General features: G+C 42.4%; 1 protein-coding gene across 3 annotated transcripts in view; it reads right to left on the bottom strand.

The window, feature by feature from the left end:
- Positions 1 to 15,170: 15,170 nt before the first annotated feature.
- The window catches only part of COLEC12 (collectin subfamily member 12), a 202,534-nt gene continuing 197,170 nt past the window's right edge, over positions 15,171 to 20,534 (bottom strand). For all 3 annotated transcript variants that reach the window (XM_055126971.1, XM_055126973.1, XM_055126972.1), the window contains 2 exons: positions 19,240 to 19,385; positions 15,171 to 16,609 (listed from right to left, as the gene is read on the bottom strand). In XM_055126971.1, the coding sequence (XP_054982946.1) occupies positions 16,590 to 16,609; positions 19,240 to 19,385 (166 nt within the window). In that variant the 3' untranslated portion in view covers positions 15,171 to 16,589. The remainder of the gene's footprint in view (positions 16,610 to 19,239; positions 19,386 to 20,534) is intronic.

The raw sequence follows: 20,534 nt of genomic DNA, 5'->3' as shown, positions 1-20,534 counted from the left end.
ATAAATCATCATAACTAGCTAGATCTGTTGCCCATTTTTGGAGGGAGGGTGTCACACATGGCAGTGCTCTGGGCTTACTCCTGGCTCTGTACCCAGGGATCATTGCTGGCAGGCTTGGCTACCCTATGGGTTGCTGGGGATCAAACTGGAGTGAATCACTTGCAAAGCAAACACCTACCCCCACTATACTATCACTCTGGACCCTTGGGTCTGCAGTCCTTAACTGGTAGTTCTTAACTGGTAACTTATATGTTAACTATTTTAACATACAGTAGTGTGGCATTTTACAAGCCCATTACTAACATGTAATCAAATATTGATCAAGGAATTAATTTCATCTTTGGCACATATAGAAAACTTTTATGGGGATGTAAAAAGGAGAATAGAGATGAAAAGTTTATGAAAAACAATATGAGAGCCATGTGCAAAGGGATAAAATTACTTTATTTTCATGAGCTAGTGATCAAAATAGGAAGCATAACAATACAATGATACTAATCCTGATGAAAGAACATAAGCCATAGAGATTTTTAAAAATTATTTTTTTAAATTAACGAATCACTGTGAGGGTACAGATATAGATTTACATATTTTCGTACTTGTATTTCAGTCATACACTGCTTGAGTACCCATCCCTCCCTCAGTGCCCGATCTCCTCCACTGATGATCCCAACATCCCTCCCACCCTCCCATCCCATCCCCCCACCCCACCCAGCCTCTGTGGCAGGGCATTCCCTTTTGTTCTCTCTCTGTCCTTTTGGGTGTTATGATTTGCAATGGAGGTATTATTGGGTGGCCATCATGTTCAATCTATAGTCTGCTTTCAGCACCCCTCTCCCATCCCAAGTAAGTTCTCCCACCACACTTTACTTGATGTTCGCTTCTCTATCTGAACTGCCTTTTCCCCAAGCATGTGAGGCCAGCTTCCAAGCCATGGAGCAAACCTGGTACTTATTTCTACTGTTCTTGGGTGTTAGTCTCCCATTCTGTTGTTTTATATTCTGCAGATTAGTGCAGTTCATCTATGTATGTCTCTCTCTTTCTGACTCATTTCACTTAGCATGATACTTTCCATGTTGATCCACTTATATGCAAAGTTCATGACTTCATAGCCATAGAGATTTTTGTGTGGAAGAAATGTAATAATGCATTTTATAGGAACTATAGGGAAAGTTATTTCTATTTACTACAGAGGCTAGAAAACGTGGTTAAATGGGGATTGATAGCAAATATTTTAGCTTTGTAGGTTCTACAATTCCTTGCAACTACTCATTTCTGCTGTTGTAGTCCAAAGCCATCAATAGAGCATATAAAAAATACACACAGTTGTGTTCCAATAAAACTTTATTTATTAAAAAAACACAGTGGGCCATGTAAGCATAAAAGGATGCAAACTGCTCTCTGCTCCCTTCCTCATGAATTCTCTTCCAAATACAGCACCAAGGAGGACTTTAATTATGTACTGAGTCTTGACTCACAGAGATTGCAAGGTTTCTAGGTAGATCAGCTCTTTAAAAAAACACAGCCACTTCTCTGCTTTCCTTCTGGGGTTCATCATCTCTGTGAACTGAGCCGACACTACTCTTTCAACCACCACCACTCTTACTATCCACAAAACCACTCCTCACACATCCAGGCCATATTATTAGGTGTCTGGGACGTCTAAAACCCTGCTATTTCCTTAGCTGAACTTGGGAATTGTGAGAGAGAGCAAGGACAGGAAGGGCCCTAAGATTTTAGAAGCCAGACATGACGTTAAATGCTTTTTATACTTCAAGTTCTTTAAAATATATAATAATCCTGGGGCATAGATATTAGTATACCTATTTAAAATATGCCAAGTTCAGATTTTATAGTTAGTGAATATAGCTTTCCACATACATACATTTCCCCCCTCGAGTCGTGACATTTCAAAGAGCAGAGCTTTAATATCATCGCCTCAAGATTTGAATGTCTTCTGGATTTGAATGGAATAGTACCATTTTAAATTCTACTAATGCAAGACTCCATTTTCCTCTCATCACCTCTTGTCTTGAGGATGAGCTGAAGTTTCAGAGGGCAGTGTGCTTGCTGCATTCTCGGGAGAGGTTTATCTTTCCTAGTCCTTATTGTTTCCTATCACCTCTGTGAGGTCTTTCCTCAAGCATTGTCTCTTTTGGTGTGTGTGTGTGTGTGTGTGTGTGTGTGTGTGTGTGTGTGTGTGTGTGTGTGTATGTTGCCAGGGATCAAATCCAGGGCCCCAAGTTATGTGCTCTACTACTGAGCCACCTACCCACCCCTGGGGAGAGTGGTTTGTGCTCAGTCATTTTCGTTTTTGGGGGTTCCTCACAGGGACCTTGTACTTATGATTCTCGGAGACTCTCCTGAGGTTCGTGCCAGCAGGACATGTCTCAGTCCTTAGTGAACTGTGCGTCTGGGGCTATGCTGAAGCTGAGGTTTCCTCATAAGGCTCCGGTCCTCCAAAGCCCCTCCGGGAGAAGCCAGACCAAGGAACTTCAGAGCTTCCCTCTTCTCCTCCTCTGTCCCAGGTTTTGAGCCCAAGTGGAGGCCGTTATGCAGGACTCATGTCATACATACTGGCTGTATGACATGCTTATTCTTCCCACAATCACTGAGCTCTTTTTTTAAGTGGAGTTTTTAGTTTTTCAATTTTATTTTCATAAAGTCGTTCACTGTAAATACACTTAATATTTCAACACCAACCTTACCACCATTACCCCTTCCCTCCACCAGTATTTTGAATTTTCTCATCACCACTAAAACTTGACCCACAGACAGATGCTAAATAATTTATTTTGAATTGTTGTGAATAGTATAGGATGCCTAAAACTTTAAATAATTGGGTTTTGGAGACATCTCTGTGTTGAGCTGCCAATCCAGAAGTCTCTGAATCTTGGCCTTAATGTGCCCGGAGGCAGTTGTGGGCACGACATGATGGACAGAACACCGGATGGGTGGGGAGAAGGGAGGGACGGCCCATACCCCCCTCCATGTGGCATGGAGTTTTCAGTCACTGGTCCTGATGCCTGGGATTTTCTTCCGGAGGTTTGTGGCCACTGGGGTTCACCTGGAGTAGGTGGAGAGAGAGAATGCCTGGGCCATCTGAGGCGCCCCGGGAAAATTAGCTTGGCACAGGGTCCAGCAACATCTCTGTGGTGACCTGCCATCTCCTGAGATTCATTTATGAGTCTCTGGATCTTGGCTGTTAAATAAGTGAAGTTTTTAAATTTTAGCTACATCACTGTCATTGTCATCACTGTCATTCCACTGCTCATGGATTTGCTCAAGTGGGCACCAGTAACATCTCCATTGTGAGACTTGTTACTGTTTTTGGCATATTGAATATGCCACAGGTAGCTTGCCAGGCTCTGCTGTGCGGACGGGATACTCTTGGTAGCTTGCTGGGCTCTCCGAGAGGGAAAATTTTAGCTAATTCTACATATTTTAAATTGCTTTTTAGATCATTGATGTAAAAATTATAGTATACTCCAGAATTCTAGTCCCTGAGTGTTCATTTTTTTCATTTTTCTCCCTTAAATCGGCTACAGCAGCAGCCAATGATACAGCAGGTAGGATATTTACCTTCTTTTGCAGATTTTCAAGCAGGTGAACCCAGTTACCTTAGTGCTTCTTGAGCTTGGTGATGCCATACCCCACCAGTATTAGCTAAAACATGTCACGTGGCTGAGCCCAACTTGAAGGGTGGAAAAGTTTCGCTTCCTAGAGAAATGGGGTAATTGCTAGGTTGCAGAGAAAGGATAGAAACTGGGAAATGAAGAACTGTTGCCAGTACTTCAGTCTATGAAAGTCTTCAGAGGAGGATGAGGTGGAGCATGTTGTTCAGGGGTGGGAAGTTCTGGAGGGGGCACCTGTGTAGAATTCCACTGGTACCTGTTTGTTTGTGTTTTTAATTGTAATTGATTTTTTTGGGGGGGCCACACCCAGCCAGTGCTCAGGGCTTACTCCTGGTTCTGCATTCAAGATCACTCCTTGGAGGGGCTTGGGGACTATATGGGATGCCATGGATTGAACCTGGGTCAGCGATGTACAAGGCAAGCACCCTACCTACTGCACTGTAATAGAATTTCTTAGCTTAATGCCTGGTTCTATTTCTCAGTGAAAGACTAATTCTGTGCTGTCCTTCTGGCTGAAAGAGATGTGAGTATAAGTAACTTATGCAATTTTTACCCTGAAGTGGATTAACTTCTTTCTTCACGTCTTCCTCCTGACTACTGCCTGGAATGTGGGTGTGGAGCTGAGCCCTGTTGGACCATGAGAAAATGGTTGCTAGCTTTGGGATGGCAAAGAAGAGACAAGGAGGGTGGCCCTCTGGCGTTCTTAGACACATAAAGTTAGATGCGAGGGGAAAAGTGTCCATTTTAGTCTGTCATTACTTTGGGCTTCTATTTTAGCAGACGAATTTATAATGAACACAAATTGTTAGGGATTCTGCTCTGCTACCCAATGAAAGGGGTAACAAAGAAAACGGGACACATTACTCTTTTTCTTAATATTTCCTCTTCTAAGGGAGAATGAGTGTGAAATATCATACTCATTATATGATACCTTCCCCCACGTCACCTCTGTGCAATATTTTAAACAGGAGCATTATGACATCAACTAATTGTCAAGGCAAAGTCTCCATAAAGCTATTGGGACAAGCAATGACAGGACTGGCTATGTATGAGTAGATGCCTCGTGGGAAAAGGCGGAAAATGGGAAAGAGCAATTTGTTTGAATATGTTATTACTAGGGGATAGAGAGCAACATTCAAATCTGGGCCTGTTTGGCCTCTCTAAAGCCTATCTTGCACTCTGTGTGAATTATGTCAGTAACTTGTGGAGCTCCAGCTACTTGAGAATATCAGGTGTATCTCCAAACCCAACCTCTGGCTATTCATTGCGTTGGGACCAAATCAACTCTTGCCTTTTTCTCTTAAACAATGAAGAAATATGTTCTAATTCTTTTATCAAAGTGCGAAAATTGAAATCACTGCATTATCTCTTCAGTAGTCTTTGTACTCTAATTTATTGTAGCAGAGAATAAAATGCAACGCCAAAACCCAATTTTCAAGAAAGTTATTGTTGGAATGTAGAAAACAGCATGGGTAGGTGGAAGCCGAGTGTTTATGGTATTAAACCCAAGTTATTAGGAAAATTAGAGTGAAATCTTCTCTGCCAAATTCTACAATCGCGTGCCACTTCTGTCCCCTCAAACTTAGTATCATGCTTTCATTCAAACTAAATCCTGACTGGTCAGGGAGATGGATCACAGGGCTTAGCATATACTTTGCTTGCAGGAGGCCTCAGGTTTAACCTCAATTATATGTGGTCCCCAGAGCACCCTGAGGAGCGACCCTGACGATGGTGCTGGGAACCCACAATTACTGTCAGTGTGACTCCAAATCAAACAGTAACAACACAAACCAATGTATGTCCTTTCAGAATGTAAGAAAAATCAGGAGCTCAGTAACTTTCTGAACTAAAGACACATAATGACATAGATGTCCTTATATGTTTGTAATGTGTTTGCAATATATTGGTATATTACAAAACATTAAATGCTGAAACAGTCTTGATTTGGGCTTTGGTTATAAAGATAGATTTCTCTCTCTCTCTATGGCTTTTTGGGTCACACCCTGTGATGCTAAGGGGTTACTCCTGGCTCTGCACTTAGGAATTACTCCTGGCAGTGCACAGGTGTACCATATGGGATGCCAGGGATCGAACCTGGGTCAGCCACATATGAGGGGAATTCCCTACCTGCTGTGCTATTGCTCTGGCCCTTAGATTTCTTATATACACCGTTTAGAAGAACTATACATTTTACTTTGGATAGTGGATGGTACTTTCAAAACTGTTCCCATTGTTTTTGTCTTTTAAATCAACTGTTTACAATTCATGTCTGTTGAATCCCAAAATTTCAGAATGTATCTGTTTGTGTATTACTGACTGGAAAAAAAGAAGCACTTTATGAATGATTATTTTGAAATTTTGCAGAAGAAAACATTTCAATTGAATCCTTTAAACCAAAATGACAAATTTGGAACTAGATGTCATCAAGGCTTTTTCAAGTGAATTTCCAGGTTTTGCTGATATAATTTTTATTCCATTTTGCCAAATATATTTAACAGATGATTCAGCTCAGTGGATTTATCATATTCTATAGCATTATTTTGGTTAAAAGTGTCATTTATCTGCATTAACATTCATTCCAGTTGATGAAATCCCAGGAGCTCTTTTCTTTTCTTTTCTTTTCTTTTCTTTTCTTTTCTTTTCTTTTCTTTTCTTTTCTTTTCTTTTCTTTTCTTTTCTTTTCTTTTTTCCTTTTCTCTTCTCTTCTCTTCTCTTCTCTTCTCTTCTCTTCTCTTCTCTTCTCTTCTCTTCTCTTCTCTTCTCTTCTTTCCTTTCCTTCTTTCCTTTTCTTTTCTTTTCTTTTCTTTTCTTTTCTTTTCTTTTCTTTTCTTTTCTTTTCTTTTCTTTTCTTTTCCCACCACTCTGTTCCCCCATTAAAGTATCAGGAATCAAACCCAAGTACTCATGCATACGAGGCATGCCCTCTACCACTGAGTCATATCCCCAGCCCCAAATTCCAGGAGCTTTGAATGAAGTAGAGCTACATTTGCCTGAGAAGGCCAGCGACATTACTCACTGGTTTGAAATTAATTACGTGCATGGTAGAAAAGGAAGATGAGTATGCAGTGGTGGTGGTGTTTGTTCACCAGGATTGTTTCTGCCAAATCTGTAGTCTGTATATGAGTGCATGTGGAATGAATTTCTGCATATCCAAAAACAACATAGAAGCATGACACAGAAGATGGGAAAATTTAATAGGTATGCATAAATTGGTATACAGTGAATCATGGAAGAATTTGAGAAAGAGCAGTGCCACAGAGAAAATGAATGAGAATGTATTCTCCTAGGACAGTCATGTCCTAAAAGAGAAAAAGCAGTTATTCTTCATGGTGCAAGACTTCAAAAATATCATTAATGATCATGAAATCAGGCCAGTTCATATAAATTACTACCTTCATGAACTGCCCATAAATTATTTCTGTAATGCATATTTTCATCACTTAAGCTTTTGGGGGAGAGTTTTTTTTCACTTTCACTCTTTTTAGTTCTCATTCTTTTAGATCATCGGTAATATTTTTACGATGGCTATGTTATGCATTCCAATTGCATCACTTTCAATACTGAAGGTATAAATTGCGTGAAGATTTTCAGAGAGCTTTAATTCGTGTGTGTAAAGTTGATTCTTTGCATGCATGTGTGCGTGTGCATGTGTGTGTGTGCTATTGTTTTGTTTTTTGGGGCCATACCTGCGATGCTCAGGGGTTACTCCTGACTCTGGCCTTAGGAAACACTTCCGGTGGTGTCCAGGGGACCATATGTGATGGTAGAGATAGAACTTAGGTCAGCTGCATGCAAGACGAGTACCCTACCTGCATTACTATCACTCTGTTCCTGTGTAAAGTTGATTCTGTAAAAGCTCATTATTCATTATCACACTGTTGACTTTATGTGCAAGCATTGCACATGTGTATAAGATGTTAAAATGTCCTCAATCAATGAAGATGTCATTTTTGCTGGTTCCCATCCCCCTTTGTAGTCTGTTTAACCACAGACCTTCCAGTGTTTTAATAAGTGCCCAAGAGCAAAGTCTTTATCGGAGGAAGCTGAATTTCTCATTGTTTTTGGATCATTAGTAGCAGCAAGCTGCATTTTCCTGATGTTACTTCCCTTCTATCATAATTTTCTACACTTTTCTCTTGAATAGCTTGTGACATGTTTTTGTTGTTGTTGAGGTCATTTGGTTTTCTTGGATCAACACCCAGTGATTCTCAGAGCTTACTTCTGACTCTGTGCTCCTGGAAGGACTTGGGGGACCATATGGGATGCTGGGTATCAAACGTGGGTCAGCCACATGGAAGGCAAGCATCCCCAGCTACTTGCTGTCCTATCTCCCTGGCCATGGCTTGCTAAATGTTGCAGCTGGTGGGAGAAGTAGGTCTCCCCCAAAGAAGCAGGGGCCCTCTGCCATAGTAGCAGTGTGGGGTGGGGGGAGACGGGAGTGGGGAGGGTGGGACGGATGCTGGGCTTACTGGTGGTAGAGAATGGGCACTGGTGAAGGGATGGGTTCTCGAACTTTGTATGGGGGAAACATGATCACAAAAATGTATAAATCTGTAACTGTACCCTCACGGTGACTCACTAATTAAAAATAAATAAATTATATAAAAAAAAGAAGCAGGGGCCCTGAGTGGCTTGCAAATAATGTTTCAGGTCACTGGACTCCTGGTTCTTCTAAGGGTTGCAGGTCTCTTGGGTGAAGAGGAAGCAAGAAATGTAGTCTAAGAAGCGTGCTTCTACTTTCTCTTCGACCCTCCTCAGTGACCCTGGGAAGTCCTTGGGTTGGGTTAGGACTGGTACAGTCTACTAAGTGCCCATGCAGTACAGACGTTAGCATCCAACCAGCCCCACAAGGCAGCTGTCAAGCTGTGCCTGAAGTTCACTTGGTCAGTGTGATGTGAATACTGGTCCTCCATCATGTAAGTTTGTTGGGAGCTGCGGACTCAGGCTGGAGTGAGGAATTCCAGGAAAAGGAAAGTCAGTTATAATTTCTGCCCAGATTTTCCAGGACTGTTGCCTTCCAGGAGAGGTAAAATAGTGAACTTAAATAGTAACCTTATTTAGAGAAATGGTGGGTGGGGGGTGGTAGGGAGAGCACTCACTGAGAGCATACATCTCAAATCAAGATGTGGGTACATCTCCAGGCTAGTGAAATATGACCTCCCTTTCGTGGGGGTGGTGGTGATTGGGGGAGGGAGAGACACACCTGGCAGTGCTCTGGGTAGACTGCTGACTGTGAGTTTGGGGGTTGCTCCTGGCGTTCAGGGTACCATAGTGTGCCAGGGGTCAAATCTGGGCCTCCTTGCAAAGCACATTCTCAGCTTGTTGCACTCTCTCAGGCCACAGGATATCATTTTTGAACTTTTCCATTTGTGAAAGTCAAAATTTCTCCTGACTTCTGTTCTACTGTGTGAAGTGGCTCAGAGTGTGTTTTATAGTGCTTTGCAAACAATCCCCATCAAAGAATGCAAACAAAAACTCTTTTTTTTAACATCTTAAAGAATTTTTACAGCTAGTACTCCAAAATTTTATTTTGGGATTTTGATCTTTCAGGATTGTGAGTTTCAGGATTTTAGACTTAAGGATTTCAATATCAGGATTAGTGGCATTTAGGATTATGATCCAAACCTGGAGATAACGTGTAAATTCCTAACCCATGTAGGCACTATTATACTACTAGAGAGTCAATTCTTTATGCTTGTTTATATTGGGTCTGGTCTAGGTCCTTAGGCATGAGTTAGTGGGTGAGCAATGAGTAACGCTATAGAATACAGCAAACTCTGGCCAAAGGCCAAGCCTTTATCCCTGGCCAATACTAAATGAAGACCCCGTGCTTAAGTCCATGTAATAACCTGTCTGGAAGAGATGCTGGCAGGAATTTGCACAGGTAGCTGCCCAAGTTACATCCATACTTTGCAAATTCAGGGCCAGAAAGTCCTTGGAAGAAGCTGAGACTGTAACACAATCCTGGTGGTGGACAGAGCTATTTCATTCACAGACCCATTCACTGTAAAATTGAAACCCAGGTGCTCTGCCTGTAGAGAATTAAAGTTGGCTTTCCCAAGACTCCTTTTCTCTGGACTTTGGCCCACCTTGTATAACCTGGGCATGCTCTATGCTTATTTGAACAGGATATTTTGGAGGACAGGAATAAGAGTAAGTGGAACAAAATCTTTTCAACATCTGTGTGTGCTTCATAAAATAAATGTGATATCATGTCCAAGGGATTCTTCCCAGAAAATCCTAATTTTCTACAGAGAAACACCTTTCAAGACTGAGAATCTGGCTTATAATTGACTGTACAAATAAGAAAAGGCTCTCTCTCACACCACTGGTTACAAAAATTTTCTAAGCCTTTTCCCTAACTAGGGTGGGGTGGAACACCCACTTTGCTAAGTGAATTAATCTATTTTGTTAGCTGATTCCTTTAACTTAACTTTTCATTCACTTTTATATAAATATGTATGTTTATTGCATATGTATGTACAATAACCTATTATTAGTAATATGAAACTTTTCATGTCTCCTGCTTGTTTTTTCTCACCCTTCTGGTTTTTTTTGGGGGGGTGGGAGAGCACACCTGGTGGTGCTCAAAGGTTACTCCTTTTTTTTCTTGCAATTTCTACCATGGTTTGCAAATTTGTTTATAATAGTTTCAGGCATACAATGTTCTAACACCAGCCCCACCACCAATGTCAGTTTCCTTTCATCAATGCCCTTGTTCCCTCCTACCTCCAGCCAGCCTCCTTAACAGGCACAACGTTAAGTTTGGTTACAGTAGTTTAGGTATCCTGCTTATACTGTTGTTCGCCCCGTGGTTTAGACATACGCATATACTGCACCTCTGCACCACTGATATGACTGAGATCCACGAGCCCTGCCACCGTTACCTCCCAGCTGCCTCTTCTTCCTCACTCAATTTCTTTCCTTTCCTGCCCTTCATATTTTTATAGTCTAGGGCCAAAAGTAGTTTGGCAGCCACACCCACAAGCTGCCCCTGGCACCGTGTAATCCCACCAACAGCCAACATCCAGAGACTATAAGACCAAGCTCTTGGAAGAGAGCGATGCAGTCTCTTGCCCCCCGCGCCTGGTCTTCACCGGGACCCCTCAGAGGGGACGGGTTGCCTTTCCCACCCGGTCCCAAGCAGAGCCTTGACAGTTGAAGACCTGTGGAACCCAGCCACAGCCATGCTCAAGGCCACTCTCCACATGTTCCGACGAGCCTCACGCATGAAGGGACGGGCAGAGGAACCCAAGTGTGTGGGACCCAAGGCTGAGATCTCCAAGCCTGCTCGGATTGGGACTGGGTCTTCTCCACCCAGACCCCCCATTTTCCAGTAGCATGGCAGCCACACCCACAAACTGCCCCCGGCGCTGTGTAATCCCACCAACCGCCAACATCCAGAGACTGCAAGACCAAGCTCCCTGAAGTGCCTGGCCGCAAAGCAGCTGCTCAACATCTAATAGCCTTGTTCTCCCTCTTGGAGAACCTGACAAGCTACCAAGAGTCCGTTGCCCGCACAGGAAAGCCTTGCAAGTCCCCCATGGCATATTTATATCCAAAATACAGTACAAGATATATACATACCTCTCGGGCAGCCCAACAAGCTACCAAGAGTATCCCATGGCAGAGCCTGGCAAGCTACCTGTGGTGTATTCGATATGCCAAAAACAGTAAGGACAGGTCTCATTACCCTGACCCTGAAAGAGTTGGGAAAGATGAGTAAAGAGAGGCTGCTAAAATCTCAGAGCTGAGTGTAATAGAGACATTACTGGTGCCCGCTTGAGTAAATTGATGGATAACAGGATGACAGTGATACAGTGATACAGGGTCAAAAGTATTCCTCCCCCCCCCCCTTGATACCTTCCATTCCCTTGTCCTGTTATTCAATATACAAGAGATAATGATATTATCCAGTATTTGTCCCTCTGGCTTACTTAACATAATTTCCTCCAGTTTCATCAAGTTGCAGCAAATTGAATGATTTATCATCCTTTTCAGTTGCATAGTATTCCGTTGTGTATATATACCACACCTTTATAATCTGCTCATCTGTCACTAGACACTCGGGTTGTTTCCACATCTTAACTACTTTACTAAATACAGAAGTGAATGGTGTGTAAATGCCCCCCTTTTTTAAAAGCAGGGTTCTGTAAAATTAGATTTTGGGGCCATACTCAGAAAATATCCAGGACTTGGATTTAAGGAAATGAGAATTCAGAACCTCATGAGACTTGCATATTTGAAGGCAACTGTGACAAGAAAGTAGGTAACAGACAAGCTGAGCCTCTAGTTCCTCATTTCTAAAGTAGAGACTTTAGAAACTTTTTTTTTTCTTTTTGGGTCACAGCTGGCAATGCAGAGAGGTTACTCCTGGATCTGCACTCAGGAATTACTCCTGGCATTGCTCAGAAGACCATATGATATGCTGGGAATCGAACCCAGGTTGGCCGCGTGCAAGGCAAACACCCTACCCGCTGCGTTATTGCTCTAGCCCTGAGACTTTAGAAACTTTTATTATATAAAATATAATATATATGGGACAAGAGAGATGCTACAGTGCGTAGGGCACCCGCCTTGCATGTGGCTAGCCTGGGTTTGATCCCCAGCAGCTTATGGTCTTCTGAGCTCTGCTAGGAGTGACCCTTGAACATTGTCAGGTGTGACACAATCCCCTCCCTGAAAAATAAACAACACCCCCCGCCATTCATCTATATTTATATATGTATATATGTATGTATATATATTATGATGTATATGGAAGGGCTAAATATATTCCTATTTATTTGAGATCTCCCAAGAGTGTTCAGGAGGCCTGGGGGTCAATCCTGGTAATTCTTGGCCTACCTGGCTGGGGGTTTGATGCTAGGCCTGAGGATGTGGTGTGACTTGGGTGCTGTGGGGATGAGGATGACTCAGCCTCCCTTCCAGTACTCAGGTCCTCCTAGGCCAGACCTGGTGGTGCTTAGAGCCTCCAGGGCAGCATTCAGTGATCAATTCAAGTGGGCTGGGGATCAAAACCAGGGTTGGCATGTGCCTTCCCTCTGTACTATCTCTCCAGTCCCCAAAGTGCTAAATGTATTTAAGCTATTATTATCATGTAACTTCTTTATGAATGGGTTATCATATATACTTTTCCCAGAAACAATCTTATTTGTCATTCATGGTAAAATGTACAATTATTTGATTTCTATAACCTTCTGCTTCCTTGAACATGGGTTTCCCCTTTGCCCCCTCCTACTATCTTCCCTTGGAGGTTGTTCCTGCAATGACTGGGGAGGCAAACACTTGGTTGTGGTGTTTGCTGGGGATGGGGATGTGTGTGTGGGGTGTCACACACTTGTTTGTGGTGTTCACATATTTTCACTGTCTGCTTATGTACATTTTTTACTGCATTGCTTGCCAGGAGTTGCACACTTGGTTGTCCTGCTCACACACACTTGGTTATGATGTCTCAGACCACAGACTTTGTTGTGTTGCCGAAAACTCCAAATAGCAGAGCTGCTACTACTCTGGCTAATAATTAACTACTCCTAATAGCTCCTACTCTGGCAACCGGGGCAGTGTGTGGGACTGACTGGCAGAATATCACTGACTTCATGCTTATAAGGCAGGTGCTATGTTGCACTATCCTCCTCAGGGGCCACTTTGTTGTTATTATTTATTTTGTCTTTGGAGTCACACTGGTGGTGCATAGGATCTGGTTCCTGCTCAGTGCTTGGGTTGGGGTTGGGGTTTCTTCTGGTGATGCTCAGTGAACCATGTAGTGCTGGAGACGAACCCTGGGTTCCTGCATGTGAAGCTTGTTTTCTAGTCTGTTGAGCCATCTCCTTAGCCTTGGCTCTGTTACATTTTAATGGGCACAAACATCACTATTTCTTTCTGCTTTAAATCTTCAAGTGCTACAGATAAGCAGGATGCGTAGTGGGGAGCTTGATCAACATGAATTACAAAAGAGGAAAAGAAAGAAGGAGCACCTCCCTCACAAGTTGTGCATTCTTCTTTCAAGAACTATTTAGAAATAAATGTTTCCTACCTTCTCATAGCATGTAGCAAATAAGATGCCTGAATACCTTTTCTTGCTTAAACTCTGATACCAGAGAATCATCAATTATGAGGTCACAGAAATATGGTATATAAATCACTAAACACAGTGGAGTGTGTGAATGCGGTATCATAAAATGTGATATTCACTGATTATCACATTATAATTATTTTTTTGTGGGGTGAAGACACATCTGGCAATACTCAAGAGTTATTCCCGGCTCTGCATTCAGGAATCACTCCTGATGGTACATGGGGGATCATAAGGGATGCCTGGGATTAAATTTGGGTCAGTTGCATGTAAGGCAAGCGCCTACCTGCTGTACTATTACTTCAGCCCCTCCGTGATTGTATTCACTGTGTTTTTAAAAAAGAATCCTGGTTCCTAAAGAAAACTAAGGGGTTTGTTGTTGTTGTTGTTGTTGCTGTTCTTTGGGCCACACCTGGTGGTACTCAAGGCTTATTCCTGCCTCTATGCTCAGGTATCACTCCTGGTGGGCTCTGGAGATCATATGGGATGCTGGGGATTGAACCCAGACCAGTATGTGCAAGGCAGGCATCCTATCATGCTATTGCTCTGGTCTCAGAACTGAAGCATTTTTGGTTTGAATCAAAATCCTGTCTTAGTCCTGCATGAAGGTGAGGTCCTGGAATCATATCACTTCCCTTAGCTCATCCTTTTCATAAATGGAGAGTGTAAAAGGCCTGCCATGAAGGCATTGGGGAATGACATGATGTTGTCTAACTAAAATACCTTCTACAGGACCCAATAAACCATGAGACTTCGATAACACTGGGTGAGGAGTGACTCAGCTATAGGATCTAGCACTATTCTATTGATAGGCTCAGCTGTTTAATTTTTTTGACATGATTTTTAATTGAGAAACATGCAGGATGGCAAAAAATGAGGATTGAGTTCAGTCTATAAAAACTTTTTTTTTGGGTCACACCTGGCAATGCATAGGGTTACTCCTGGATCATGCACTTAGGAATTGCTCTTGGTGGCGCTCAGGGGATCATATGGGATGCTGGGAATCCAACCTGTGTCGGCCATGTGCAAGGCAAACGAACCTACCCGCTGTGCTATCACTCCAGCCCCTAGACTATAAAAACTCTTGAGTGGCTGGAGAGCTAGTTCAGGAGTCATGGAACATGTCTAAACCTTGGTACAAATCCTTTAGCACCCCAGGGTCTCTGAATCAGCTGAGAATTGCTGGGAGGGCCCTTGGGTTTCCTGAGCACTGCTTGGAATGCCAAAAACTGAACTAAAATGAAGTAAAAGCTCTTGAACCTAAAGAGAAACCAGAGGCCAGTCCCTCCCTTGCATCACAGGACCTCAACAATTCAGATGACAGTAGAGCCCACCAGCCTGATGGGGCTGCATGGACAGGGCAGTGGGGTGTAAAGTGGCTGATCTGATGACGTTTCCAGTTTCAAAGATGGCAGGAATGGGACCAGAAACAAGGAACAAAGGCCACACAGTTGCAGGCGTGAAAGTCAAAACTCTGTCTTTATTCTTTTACCATTTTATTTGGGATAGGTAGCAGCACTGCCCAGGAAGCTTTACGGGATGGAGAAGAGGAAATCTGTTGGGTTGAAATCTAGTCTTTGAACATTGGTGCTATTTAGTGCCTCTCACTAGGATGTTTTGTGCTAAAGTTTTCAGTGGCAGGTCAAAGAAAAGAAAGATGGGATTAGAGGAAAAATTCTTTCTTTGTAAGAGTTCACCATATGAGCCAAAAATTCATTCTGGTATCTCATCATATACCCTGCTTTGGAATTATACTTTTGGGGATCTGACTTAGAAAACATAATCTTTCATGATAGAACACAGATTTTCCATTGTATTTTCTCAGCCTTTGGCTGATGCAGTACCATACTTTCCTGATGGTTCAATTTTAGATGTAGCAGGCAGGAGTCTGACATCAAGTAGATTCATTCATATTCAAGCCACCTTCTACATAGTCAAGTGCCCTGCCCCTCCCAGTAGAAACCCCTCGCCCATCCCTGATTCCACCGAAAAAAAGCATAGGCACATTTCAAGTCGACCACCTCCTACGGATGTGGCCAGGCACGCAGTGAGAGTGCTGGCTGGTGACAGTGTATGACCCACCTGGATGAGCCATGCATGTATGTTCAGGCTTGATCTAAACTGGCAAAAACTGCAAGGATGTTTCTAGATACTTCAAGTGATTGATTTCTCTGAGAAAATGATACATTAAATATATATTCATACACATACTTCTTTTTATCAACAATTGAAAAAACTTCTTTGGGTACAATTAAATTTGACAGAAACCCATTGAGGTTTTATTAGTACCATTACTGTTTTCTTTGGCTCCATGTATTATAATTGTAAAATAACAACAACAAGAAAGAAGAATGAAAGAAAAAATTGCAAAAGGCAAATATTTTGTACAAAAATACAAAAGTTTTAAAAGCTCTTTAGGTATATTTCATATTATTACTAAGAGTTGGCCTATATATTTGTATGTCTGCATATTCTTCCTACATTTGGGATTTTAGAATGGAAGGGACTGTTTACACAGTGTATGTTTTAAGTTGCTATTGCTCAACGAGCAGTGAGTCTTTTTCTGACTGGAGCATTTTATACTTTGGAAGGCAGTATTTGCATAATTGTGTAGTTACTGGCGGAGAGAAATCTCTGCAGTTCAGTTCTTGTGCATACGGAAAATCACGTCATGCTGAGCAACATTTTTGTTCCCAAGTCCTTGGGTAATGGTGGATGGTAAAGAACACAGCTGTCAATTTTTTTTTTTTCAGTAATTGGCTTTCAGTGCTTTGATCTTCCCCCCTCCCCCATCTGGTGAAAAGGTAATGCATCAGAAAGAAGTATCCTTTGTCCTGGAGAACTGTCCAAACATTTGTTCGTGTTTTTGCCTCAGTTCATTATATGGCAGATGATAGAACTGAAAGGGAAAAAACGGTTGGGAATTAGTTTTTTCATTTAAAAAATAATATTACTGTAAAATTTAGATGTTTAATTTTTTCAAGGAAGTTTATGTAAGTTCCCCCCCACCCCCAGGTTTTGGGGACACTGGGTGGCACCCAGAGCTTACTCCTAGTTTGTGCTCAGGTATTGCTCCTGGTAGTATTCAGGGTACCCATATGTAGGGTCAAAGACCAAGCAGGGGACAGCCATGTACACGGCAAGAGTCTTAACTCTTGCATTATATCTTTAGCTTTGTGTTTTTATCCAAATTAAGTCACATATAAGCTTCATTTAAAATTTTTTTAACTTTTTTGGTATTTAACTGAGGACCAGAGGTACTCAGTGGTCAGTCCTGGTGGGGGTCAGGGGATCATATGGGGTGTTGGGAATCAAATCCAGGTCAGCAGGGCACAAGACAAGCAGCCTACCTAGTGTACGATAGCTTTGGCCCCAGAGAACTTCACTTTGAAGGGGTCTACTCTGGGAATACCCATCCCAATTTCAGCTCACATAGTTGAACAAGGCAAACAAATGACAAACCTGGATCACTTGTCACCCTCTATTGTAATCTCTTGTTTAGATATTTCTGACCACTCCCTGCAGCCGACTAGACTGAGAGCTCCTTAGGTGTTTCTGAACCTCTAGCACTTCAGCCAGTGCCTGAAACACCAAGGGTATTCCATACATGTCTGATGAATGATTATATAATTTGTGCTGTTACTGCCAAAAATAATTTGAGAAAAATATATCTGAGGTTTTTGTTTGCCATCAATGTTTAAAATAAAGTTTTAAAATACAAATTACTTATATAATTTGTTCTTTTAAATTAACAATTTCTAGTATCATCACAAACTTGGTCTACTCTAATTTTGTTTTTTATTAATTTATTTTGGATTTGGGGGCCACACCTGGTTGGTGCTCAGGGCTTACTCCTGGCTCAGTGCTCAGGGAGCACTCCTGATTATTGGCAGTACTTGAGGAACTGGGGATCAAATTCAGGTCAATTGCATGCAAGGCAAGCGCCTTACCCACTGTCCATCTCCGACACCTCTACAATAATTTTACTCTGATTTCAGGATATTTTTAAGCACTCCCCAAATCAGCCCCCTAACCCAGGGTTTCTCAATCAGGGCTATATAGCTACAAAGTGGCCTCCAGAACATTCCCAGGGGGCCACAGGTGAAAACTGATTAAATGGAGATGGCCACAGCATGGGATTTGGGGTGCAACTGGTAGAACTGGAGGTGGAGGGGACCACTGGAATGAAACAAGGCCAGAAGAGAGCAATGGTTGGAAAAGGCTCGAGCCATCCACTAGCACTATTCTGCATTTCCTCTTTCTTTCACCATAGATTTTAAAGTTTGGTTCTGATGAATAAAACTAAGGAGCTCCTTTCTGAAGAGTGTCATATATTAGGTGAAGCTTTAGCTATGTATCTTTTGAACTAAAATAAATTTTCTAAAACCCTTTTTGATTTACAAGCTTATAAGTGACTCTCTCTCTCTCTCTCTCTCTCTCTCTCTCTCTCTCTCTCTCTCCCCCCCTCCCTCCCTCTCTCCATCCCCACCACCTCTCAAATTCAACTTTTGGCTGACTGCACTATCTGCATTATAAATGCTAGGAAAAAGACATAAAAATCAGTGAATATGTTAAAGAACAATTAACTTGGGGCCAGGGACATGGTTCAGCAGTTGGGCCACTGGGAACCTAGTTCAAACCCAGCATCACAAGACTCTCCTGCCTCCAGCACTGCTGGGTGTAGCCCCAGAGGCCCCTGAGAGCCCCCTAACATGGCTCTGAGACTTCTTGGCACTGCAGGGCCTGAGCAACCCTTTATTCACAGGAATTAGCACAGAACCATGTGGCCCAATTGACTGAATATTGCTAGGAATGCTCCCTGCACTGCTTAGGAGTCTCCCCACCCAGAAATCTCTGCATCACTGTATCACTGTCATCCCACTGCTCATCAATTTGCTCAAGTGGGCACCAGTAACATCTCCATTGTGAGACTTGTTGTTACTGTTTTTGGCATATCGAATACGCCATGTGTAGCTTGCCAGGCTCTGCTGTGCAGGCGGGATACTCTTGGTAGATTGCTGGGCTCTCCGAGAGGGACGGAGGAATCAACCGGGTTGGCCGTGTGCAAGACAAATGCCCTACCCACTGTGCTATTGCTCCAGTGAGAGGCTTGGGGCCTTGTGACACCCACCCTGCAGGGCTGCCCCACTCCCTTGCTTGGCACCTGGCCAATGTGCTGGCTGGTGGCCTTCCCCCCCACTGGAATAAAATAAAATATATAGGACTAAATAAAACACAAAGAACAACTATCGATATTCTATGATGATAATCTAGGCCAGTTGGTTTAATAGTGAGTATTCACTATATACATTGATCACATTTTCTAATGTATCTAAGTCCTTACAACTCAACGAAGAGGATTTTTATTATTATTCTCTTGAAATTAATAGCCTGCCCAGGTAGAGAGTGGAGGAACCAGATCTGGAATCCAATTGCAAGGCCCGAGTTCTGAGACCTGAGTCTCCTCACCCCTCCCTGTCCGTGACAGCTCTGTGCTTCTGAGTTCAAACCCTACAGCTTGCAGCTTACCTGTCTCCCTGTCTTTTTCACAAATGAAGTGATTGACATCTTCACACTGGAAATCATTCCACTGCCCAGCATAAATCAGCCCAGCACAGTCTTCTCCAGGCCCATGGCCATGACCCCAGTTATCTGGCTGTCCCGCCTTCCAATTTCTTTGAACAAAAAAGGACATTGAGTGTTACTTGTATAGTCCCTCAGATGTTTTCTTTATCAAAGAGCAGCAGAAAAATATAAAAGAAATATAAAAACAAAAGACCATATCTTGTCACTTGTCCTGGAATGAAAATGCATGGGTCAAAAAGCTAGAAACTCGCTTTCAGAATAAGCAGCAGCTATTTTTCAGAGCAGTGCAGAATACAGAATACAGAATACATCTCCCTCAAACTTGTTCTTTGCCACAGTGAAACCAACTCATTGAGCTGCTTTGTCATTCTCCAACTTTAGATGAACAAATTTTTAGTGTGTAGTGGAATGCCAAAATTCTCTTGCTTTCCCTTACTTTCCATTCCCAAATGCTTGGACATTTCAACAGCTTGTCTCTGGTCAAAGTGTCAGGTAGAGAATGTGAGAGGTCCTTGATAAACATTTATGAGAACTTACAATTATAGCACTTTGTTATAGCTATCTGGCTATGTAGTAGACAGTTGACTGCTTTATATATAAAAAATTTATTTTACCAAAAAATGACTCATATGTTTAACTGCCTTTTATTGGAATCAAGACTCTTAAAAACAAGTTTTCTTTAGGATGAGTTCACTTGGGGGTGGTTAACTTGGATGCTGCCGCTCAGTGCAGCTCTCTGCCAGGGTTTGCTGTTCTGACACCATTTCCATGCAGTAAACTAGACATATTTCCAAGATTCAGAACTTGAAAGTTCAATTTTCTCCAAGGAGCAGGTCTTACAACACAGGAGCCTGTGGTTACTACTTGAGAGGATAAGCTTCCCTGCAGTGGAGGGGCTGAAAAAACATTTGAGTAGGAGGCATTTCCCCCAAATGTGACTCATCACCTCATCAGCCATAGGATGTCCAAGGGTCACCCAAGGACAGAGGCCATATTGCTCTTCATCTTGTGATGATCAGACGGGCAGAACTAGAGGCCAGTGAAAAGGACCAATAGTGTTTATGGGCAAAGAGCAGGGAAACAAGGTAGAATCGACTCTCCCACACCAAGGATTTATTTTCTGATTTTTTTTACAAGTAAAAAGTAACTGCACATAAGTAGTGATAATTTAGATACTTAGGAGAAGAATAAAAAAATAGTCCATTTGTCACTTATCCATGCAACAGGTGTCCAGAGAA

This window comes from Sorex araneus, chromosome 2 (genome assembly GCF_027595985.1).
Source record: "Sorex araneus isolate mSorAra2 chromosome 2, mSorAra2.pri, whole genome shotgun sequence".
Taxonomy (NCBI): domain Eukaryota; kingdom Metazoa; phylum Chordata; class Mammalia; order Eulipotyphla; family Soricidae; genus Sorex; species Sorex araneus.
The sequence above is the reverse complement of the archived record's forward strand: the minus strand, read 5'-3'. Positions and strand labels throughout refer to the sequence as shown.